Below are 9,677 nucleotides of genomic sequence, written 5' to 3'. Positions count from 1 at the left end.
ACAACGCTGTCTTGTGAGCAAGACTGTAGCCTGTGCCCGTGACATTGTTTTTTTTAGTAAATAAATATGAACCCGACCCGCCTTGTTTTGAGAAAGAAAAATACCCATTTTAGCCGACTTTATGCTACCAGAACGGGAACTTTTGGCTGGATGGCTCAGAGCTCAGATCATCAGATGGAGGAATTGGGAACTGGAGGCTGAGCAATAATGGTGAGTTAATATGAACAGAAAAGACTGCCTGGAGTTGTCAACATAGCCAATGTGAAGCCCGAATTAATATTGTGAAAGGAAAAATATGATTTAATATAGGAAATACCCGTTTTAGCCGACTTTATATCCGCGAAATACCCGATTTAATATGATTTAATATAGGAAAGTACCCGTTTTAGGCGACTTTATATCCGCAATTACCCGATTTTTTTTCGCCGCCGCCGAGAAGGCGCCGCCAGAATAGGGCTCCCATAGCTCTGTGGGTATAACTCGATCACTGTTTGTACCATACTACCATCTTACTCTGTACAATAAATGCTTTTGCTTTTACTGTGACTGCTTGACTGAGTCTCTGTGTGGGAAAACAAAGTTACGTAGCCTTGTTAAAAATTAAATTGCTTCCATACTGTAACCTTTTCCTTAAAAAAAATTGTACTAGACTGAGATTGCCCAGCGGACCAAGCTTAGGTCATTCCAGCGACAAATACCTCTTACCAAACCTTTGAAAGGGCGGAGAAAACTCTCCAGCTCTTTAATAAACAGAAGATGCATTTTCTGGTGATGAAAAAGGCAGACACAATATTGGAACTGGAACACTATACAATTGAAGTGTGTTGCATGCCGAAATTAAAATAGCTAGCTTGTAGATCAACTATTATATATATGCGTAAACATGCAGATGTGCGGTTAGAAACGTCTGCCTTCACAATAAGGGTGCAGGAAGACCGGGCACCTAAATATTGTGGGCACCTCAATGTTAAGTTGGATGAAATAATTGCTGTGCGTGGTTCTATATGGGCTGTGTCAATAATATTGACAATAGCTTGTAGCAATGTCTAAAAAATAAATACATTTGAATAGCCAAGTATAAAAATTATATAGTTAAAAGAGAACTATGTTCGTTCATTTGGGGGAACTAAAATGTGGAATTTATGAACTAAAATGAAGTGAATTAAAGCTGTACTGTGGAAGCTGCTCAACTAGTGGTCAGTAGCGGTATTGCTTTTTTCGGCCGAAGTCGCCGCGGACCACCAGAACGGGGGTCCGCAGACCACCGCCTCGCCGATACGCATCCGTAGAGCCGTCTCCCGTCATCTTTAGACCAGGATTGAGGGAGTAGCAGGCAAGATTCCTTCACCAATGAAAACACAGTTGCTGAGGGAAGCTACTTCCTTTAGAGACAGCAAGACTCGCTGTGATTGGCCGGTGGTTGAAAACACAGTTGCTGAGGGAAGCTACTTCCTTTAGAGACAGCAAGACTCGCTGTGATTGGCCGGTGGTGTATGATCCGCGCTATGATTGGCCGGTAGTGTATCATGTGGGAGATTACATCATTTTGCCGGGAAATACAGCCCCTGTCACAGCTATGTAGAAAACATATAAAGAAAAGGCTTTTGGGGCTGAAATTAACGGAGTGGGGGTTCTAAAACTTTAGCGATTTAATAGTTAGGACAATTTTAAGAAATGTTTTATAAAAAAAGTTACATAGTATAACTTTAAGTTTTGAACTTGAACTAGTTCATGTTGAAGGTGAACTTTCCCAACACTGACTGTGGGTTCTCTCTCCTGATTGGATTAAACTGGTGACCCACCTGAAAATGTACGTTCTGTTCATTAAAGAGCTTGAGTAACAGGGAGACCCCCTGTTATAGGGGCTAGTGTCCACACAGGGTGTTTCATTCCTGGCTGAAATCGGAAGGGGAAAAAAAAATCTTTCAGCTCTCAGCAAGCAGGCAAATGTGAACGAACACATGACCACAAGATAAAGGCTCAGCATCATGCTGATGCGTCTCACTGCTGGGATTCCAAAAACATGGTGTAAAGTAAACTATTCAAAACTTGTTGTACTATTAATAAAGAAATGAATAAAAATGAGAAAATAAAGAGGTGGGGCAGGTGGTGCCATAGTTTTGTACTTTTTTTGTTTTGTATCAACATTACTTACCCTGAGCTACTTGTAGAGTCGTGGGTGGTCCTGGCTCGTCCTACGCTAGCCAGCTAGCCATTTTACATGGTCCGACGATATATTCCATTAAAAATGGTTTAAAATACATTTTTGAGCCCCCCAATGTTCACTGAATGTTCAGCGCCGCTTCCGGAACGTAGTCCAGTGTGCCTATCCCGAACATGTTCGGCTTTTTTAATGAAATGAATAAAAGGATCCGAGGCCTTCTGAAGCCTGAGCCTAAATTTTCAAGCCAGTGATCGAAATCCGGGAGCCCCCCGGCCGGCCGTTAGCCGCGAACGTTGCCGCAAATCGCCGCCGAATCCAATGAAAAACCACATCTTTGGAGGCCCATATCTCTGGATTGTGTTTTTAGGGATGTGGCGCAAGGTTTATTTACGGCGAAATCGCCTAAAAATGATCTTTTAAATGACAAAATGCTAATAGCTATTCTGTAGCCAATTTCATCCGGGACCTTTCCATGACGTGCACGAACGTGAGCACGCAACGTGAGTCCCCGGATGCTAATGCGCTCTGCTAATGCGCTCGCCTATGGGACAAACCCTGGCATTCTTTGGCGCCCTCTAGGGGCTGGCACTAAAACGGTTAAATGTGAGGGGGTGTGTTTTTATTTTGTTTTGTTACTTTTTATTTTAATTTTTTTAAATGATAAAAAAAAAAAAAAAAAAATCGATATACAAATAAAAAATGAACCGTAAAACATTTCATTTTAGATGAATTGAAAGAAGTGAAACGTCCCTTTTAACCCTTACTTTCTCTTCGGTTCATTTTGACCTGTTGTACATTTTCTACTTGAAAAAAAAAAGAAAAAAAAGGTAGAAGTAATTTTTTTCCACCTGAAACTCACTGGCCCTTCTGTGATGAACATGTAAAAAAAATGTTCTTCCCCATATTCTTTGACCCTCTAATGCGGTTTGTGGGTCATTTTGACCCGAAGGATATTTGGTTCAAAAATAAATACTAATATAAAATTTGACTTAACAAATCATCATCATAAATTGATATAGAGTCTAAATTCCAAACAATCCATATGATGTATATGGTAAAATAAACAGTAAACTTAGAGTTGAAGCATTTGGCAAGAGAAAGCGCTGTCCTGTCCAGAAATGATGACATGTGAAAACGCCTAAAGCTCTTTCAGTGTTTAATCTGATGAAGCACAAATGCAAACATTTACCATATATGTATCGTATTGTATGAATTGTTTGGAATTGAGACTAAGTCAATGTATGATGATGATTTGTTAAGTTAAAATGTATATTAGTATTGTTTTTTTAAACAAAATATCCCCGGGTCGAAATGTCCAGCGAATCAAACTAAGGTGAAGTGAATTCGAACATAATGCTTTATAGCAGGGATCTTCAACAGGGGGTCCGGGACCCCTAGGGGGTCCTCAGAGTTACTTCAGGGGGTCCTCCAAATATTTGTGTGATAGAAACCTCCCCCCCCTTTTTTATATTAACCACTTGAACCCTATAGCGTCCATATTCTGAGAACTTCGTCTATTTTCGGCAAATAGGTTTGGTGTTGAGAGGAAAAGGAGCATATTTGAGTACAGAGTGAAAGGTCAAGTTTATTAAGTATTGAGGGTTCAAGTGGTTAAATATCTGAAAACACAAATTGACAAGAATCCAAAATAAACAGACGATCGCGCTGTCAAACGATGAAACTATATGGAATCTATGAAAAGGTTGTGGGGGGTCCGTGATTCATCTCTCTCTCAACCAAGGGGGTCCTTGGCCTGAAAACGTTGAAGACCCCTGTTTCAGAGCAGTGTTTTTGCTCATGCCGGTTTGCTAGCCGGTCAGCGCCCTCTCCAGCTCCCCAGAGTAGGTGGTCAGCAGCAGCATGACGACGAAGCCCGTCAGCAGCCCGGCGTTCTGGATGGCGAACGTCAGCAGGAAGCGCCGGCCGCCCGCCTCCTCCTCGCCGCGGCTGACCTCGTTCATCTCGGGGAACATGTCGGCCAGCGCGATGTAGAGGAACATGCCGCCGGCCAGCGCGAAGATCAACGCGGGCGAGAAGCTGTTGCCGGCCAGCACGCCCAGGCCCAGGCCCAGGTAGCAGCAGCAGGCCGACAGGAAGTTGAAGAACATGGCCTGCCAGACGCTCATGCCGGCGTTGAGCAGGACCACGAAGTCGCCCAGCTCGTGCGGGAGCTCCTCGCACAGGATGGCCACGGAGGTGGTGATGCCCAGGGAGATGGAGGTGGTGAAGGAGGCCCCGATGGCCAGGCCGTCCACCAGGTTGTGCAGCCCGTCGCTCAGCGTGATCATCCAGGCCAGCGTGCCCACGTCCGAGAGGGGGGGCTCCTGAAGCCAGGAGCAGCCGCTGCCGCCGCTGCAGTCCGGAGCCCAGCGGGACTTCTCCTGTGGAACCTGGGACTCCTCCTGTGGAAGCTGGGACTCCTCCTGTGGAAGCTGGGACTCCTCCTGGGCGAGGTTACTGTGGAGTCTTGCACAGGAACGGTTGAGCGTGAGCTCCTCCTCTCCTGCATCTCCTCCTCCCAGCGCTGCCTCCTCCTCCTCCCGGTTCTGCTGAAGGCTCTTCATCAGCAGCCCTGCCTCCACGTCCACATGGGCCGTCGAGTTGCTCTGCTCCTCGCCGCTGCCGTGGCCTTTGTGCTTGTGCTTCAGCAGCACCTTGAGGATCTTCTCGGTGAAGAAAAACAGATAGAATCCCCCGAAGAGCGCGGCGGACTTGGGCGCATAGGAGTCCTTCGCGGGGTTAAAGCCGAAGGCCTCCGGGATGAGCTGAAACAGCGCGCTGGAGTACAGCGAGCCGATGGCCAGTGCGATGAAGTACAGCAGCAGCCGCTTGTAGACGGTCCTCGTCATGAACGGCACCACGCTGGCACCCAGCAGCGAACACAGCGAGATGATTGTCACACACAGGAACCCGTAGCCCCACACCTCGCCGTCCGAGGGCCTGGACTCCTCCTTTGCCTTCTCCCTCTGCTCCTCCCTGGCTTCCACACAGGCCCCGGCGTGAAGGCACTTGGAGCTGTTGACCCCGGCCAGGGGCTTCTCGGTGGCCGTGGTCCCAGTGCTGCTGCTGCTGCTGCTGCAGTCGCCCGGGCCGCCCGGGGTGAGAGAGGTCAGCAGCGAGCGGAGCTGAGGCACGGTGATGGTGCCGTTGTCGCCGTAGACTGCCAGCAGGCCCCAGAGCGCCTCCTGCTGGGCAAGGAGCTCTGCCGCCTCCCGGCCCTGCACCTGCACCGCCGCCGCCCCGCCGAAGGAAGCCAGAAGCAGAGCGACGAGGGCCAGGGTGAGGGTCAGGGTAATGGCGGTGGCACCACGCCCATAACCCAAACTATAAGTCATGGCTCCTCTGCTATTTGAAGAAGGCCTTTGTGAGGCAGGGCACCTGACTGTCTGTCTGTCTGATACCTCTGTGTAGCCCGTGGATAGCTTGGCAGCGGGTCGATAGGTGGTGCTGCTCTAGTCTTTGCTCGGTCTTTCACCTCCACAAAATACACAACGTAAAAACTATTCCATATAAAAGTATTGCTAAACGGAGAGAGGTATTTATTCTCAGCAAACTCCAACGATCATTCAGTCAGATATATACTGAATGCACTGTGATGTCAGCCCTGTGATGTCAGCGCCAGTTGTACCAGAGTATGCTTGGAGGCCAGTCTATGACGTAGCTGCGACACACCTACTGTCACAACTTAGACCCAAAGTTAGAACCAAGGGATGTAACGTAATGTCAAAAGAGCCGTGAGGAAAAAGGAGTTATTCATATAAACATGGACAGGAACCGCAAATAACTAGGAAGGTGACATTCTGGGAAATTTCAAGTGTGGTTGCATTGACGCGAGTCGCAAGGAATCCGCTGGGAAATGAATCTTACCATTTTTATTAGATATAGTGATGTCAAGTGAAGTATGACCAATCCTGTCTGATTGGACATGATATTGTCCAATCAGAAAAGGGACAGAAAAGGCCCATTGAAATCAATGGACTTTTGTTATTACAGGAAAGGTTACAGAAAAGTCAAATGAAAATAAGTTTACTTTAGGTGACATAAAGGTTCTCTGACCTAGAACAATAGTACTGTAAATTGGGGGAAGGGGGGGGGGGGGGGTCAGGACCTGGTAGGAGACATGAAGCTCAGGCACAAATAGTGAATGAACGAATGAATGAATGAATAACAGGAGACTTTGGAAGATCTTATTTCCATATCAGGTATATCCGTCCAGACAGACAAACGACTTCAACTTCATTACAAACACAAGCTGATGACCATATGGACATAATCTGTCCAGGTGGACAGACCTGAGCTTTCTCCGGACGCTCACAACGGCTTCTAGATCAGATATATCCACTAGTCGTGTGTATAGCCTATAGGGCTTGCTGTATGGAAATGTCCCCCAATCGAATTATGTTCCTCCTTACACACACACTGACACACAACCATTAGCGACAATCAGTGGTGGAAAGTAACTAAGTACATTTGCTCAGGTAGTACATAAAGACGTATACCACTCATTTTCCTGTGCAAGGGGTCGTCTTATAATCAGAGTCGAACTATATTCGGGCTAATACGGTACATGTCCATACATGGGCATACCAAGGTCAGCTTGAGACACATTGTGAAATTTAGATTGGATATTTTTGCCAAATGTTCAGTAGTAAAAAATCAAACCTCGGTTCGAAGTGAAGCGGTGAATCTGAGTATAAAATTGTGTGGAGAGTCAAATTGTCAAAGAGCTGTGAACTCTGTGATCTATACATTCTTTCAATTCTGAATGAATGAATGATTTTATCTGGAGGGCCGAATTGTCATGTGAAGCTTGACCAATCCTCAAAGTATCCAATCATCAGACCGGGACGGACACTACACACATATTCTGGACGTACGGGACAGATAAAAGCTGTTCATTCTGGACTGAAATGACCATATATGGACATGAGGTGACAGACATTTTGTTTTTGATAAAACCTGTTCATTCTGGACTGAAATGACCATATATGGACATGAGACACACATTTTGTTTTTGATAAAACCTGTTCATTTTGGACATGAAATGACCATATATGTTAGTGGGACACACAAAGCCACTCCTTGGAAGCGGCTTTCACCGCTTCAAAAAAAAAATGAAATGCTAGGTTTTAAGTGGTTAAAGAACCCTTATTAAAGAGCCATCCAAGAACGGACGTGTCTGGTTCCTCAAATAACTGACAAAACATGGTTCTCCAGAACCATTTAAGAACACAGAGGACCACTTATTCTTTCATTTATTTTTGCACCTATACGATGCACCGCTGCTCTGATATACCCATATATGGAGATCTCTATCTGTCAGTCCTTGTCCCTTTCATGTCCATATATCCCTGATGTCATCATACCTATACTGTATATGGACTGATTTGCCCATATATGGAGATCCTATCTCTCAGTCCTTTATGCCCATGCCTGGAGATCTCTGTACCTTGCCTTGCCCCTTTTATGCCCATGTATAGACTGATTTGTTAGCGCCTGATGCCATGACGACACACAAAGAGGTTATACAAAACACTCCATATTTGAGCATAGCTGGATTGGGAACTCCTTATATAGGATGGTTCTTTAGTGTTGGTTATTTGTGGAACAATATAGCCTTTTGAAGAACACTATGTTATCTTCATTACTGACGTAATGTACAAGGCAAGGCCCTTAGCCAATGAGGTGCAGCCAAAGGGTAGATCTTTGTGCCCATACATCTTGTATGCGAGCCCACACTGTTTCGTCGGAACAGTATTTCTAGTCTATCAAGTTCTCCTCAAAATGACGTAATCTATCAGTCAAGTTCTCCTCAAAATGACGTAAGACACTGCCTTTGTACCGACAGTACAAAGGCAGGGCCCTTAGCCAATGAGGTGTAGCCAAAGGGTAGTGTGTGCCCATAGTGTGTGCCCATACATGGTGTTACATGCGAGCCCACACTGTTTCGTAGGAACAGTATTTCTAGTTGACATTGACATCATGCATGACAAAAGTTTGTGTTGAGTGTGACGTCAGAACAGTGCTCTGCTCAGCTATATAAGCTTCCACAAACATTGGAGGGAGGTTTGAGAGATTGCCCGGCAGGTGGTATAGATGACGAAAGGCGTCGAGAGAGAGTTTGAAATAGAAACCGGAGGATTGAATCAATCCCGATTGAACGATTGAGAGAGAAGAGAACGACGCAGAAGATTCTGTCTTTTTGGCCATATGGACATGGATAACGTAATCTCCATGTGCAGGAACATGGGCATCGCGTCAAAGGAAAACATCAAAGTGTTCAGCGGCAGCTCCAACCTCGCCCTCTCACAGAAGATCGCCGGTCACCTGAACGTTGAGCTGGGGAAGGTGAAGTTCACCACCTTCAGCAACAAGGAGATACGCGTGGACATCGAGGAGGACGTCCGGGGGAAGGACGTCTTCGTCGTGCAGAGCGGCTGCGGAGAGATCAACAACGTCGTGATGGAGCTCGCGATGATGATCAACGCCTGCAAGATGGCGTCGGCGGCGCGGGTGACCGCGGTCCTCCCGCTGTTCCCCTACGCCAGGCAGGACAAGCAGGACGGCCGCACCTGCATCTCGGCCAAGTTCGTGGCCAACATGGTGTCGGAGGCCGGGGCTGACCACGTCATCACGGTGGACCTCCACTCGGCGCAGATCCAGGGCTTCTTCAAGGTGCCCGTGGACAACGTCTCCGCCGAGGCGGCCGCGCTGGCGTGGATCAGGGAGAACTTCAGCGACATGACCAACTGCATCGTGGTGTCGCCGGACGCCGGGGGCGTCAAGCGGGCCAAGGCCATCGCCAACAGGCTGCAGCTGGACGTGGCGCTCATGCACAAGGAGCGGAAGAGGCACAACGAGGTGGACCGCATGGACCTGTTCGGCAACGTGAAGGGCCGCGTCGCCATCCTGGTCGACGACATGGCCGACACCTGCAGCACGCTCTGCCGCGCCGCCGAGAAGCTGATGGCGGCCGGTGCCACCGAGGTGTACGCCGTGCTCACCCACGGGATCCTCAGCGGCGACGCCGTCGCGCGCATCAACGACGGCCGCTTCGCCGCCGTGGTCGTCACCAACACCGTGCCGCAGCAGGACAACGTGGAGAAGTGTCCCAAGCTGCACGTCCTCGACATCTCGGGCGCCCTGGCGGAGGCCATCCGCCGGACGCACGGCGGAGAAGCTCTGTCCTCTCTCAGCCAGGTCCCCAAGTAATATCTTCAAACCGCTGATTATCCACCAAATCAACCTATTACACCTGTACACTTTGGATGAACGGGGGTCTCTCAACTCACCTCCCTGCTCCCCCCCCCCTTTTCCTCTTTGTTGCAACACATTTAGTTTTGCCCAGAAAAGGGTTAATCACAGTTGAAGGATGGGCGTACAATGATACTAGTTTAAATGGAGATCATTTTGTTGTTAGTAACAGTAGTTATTGCATCTCTCCATCCACTCTTTCTGAGCTTTGTGCCCCCTCCCCCTAGAACTGAAAGATCTTCTTTTTTTTTTTGGAGCG

At 47.6% G+C, this 9,677-nt stretch overlaps 2 protein-coding genes across 2 annotated transcripts; one reads left to right on the top strand and one right to left on the bottom strand.

The window, feature by feature from the left end:
* Positions 1–3,972: 3,972 nt before the first annotated feature.
* On the bottom strand, positions 3,973–5,499 carry LOC308285783 (metal cation symporter ZIP14-like; the record flags this gene model as incomplete). Its single annotated transcript, XM_080726652.1, has 1 exon — positions 3,973–5,499. The coding sequence occupies one exon, from the start codon at positions 5,497–5,499 to the stop codon at positions 3,973–3,975; it is 1,527 nt and encodes a 508-aa protein (XP_080582778.1).
* A 2,881-nt stretch (positions 5,500–8,380) lies between these two features.
* Positions 8,381–9,376, top strand: LOC308285773 (ribose-phosphate pyrophosphokinase 1-like; the record flags this gene model as incomplete). The annotated part of the gene is made up of 1 exon (XM_080726639.1): positions 8,381–9,376. The coding sequence occupies one exon, from the start codon at positions 8,381–8,383 to the stop codon at positions 9,374–9,376; it is 996 nt and encodes a 331-aa protein (XP_080582765.1).
* Positions 9,377–9,677: the final 301 nt, after the last annotated feature.

This window comes from Nannobrachium achirus (assembly GCF_963921795.1).
Source record: "Nannobrachium achirus genome assembly, chromosome: 1".
NCBI lineage: Eukaryota > Metazoa > Chordata > Actinopteri > Myctophiformes > Myctophidae > Nannobrachium > Nannobrachium achirus.
This window is presented reverse-complemented; position numbering and strand designations above follow the sequence as displayed.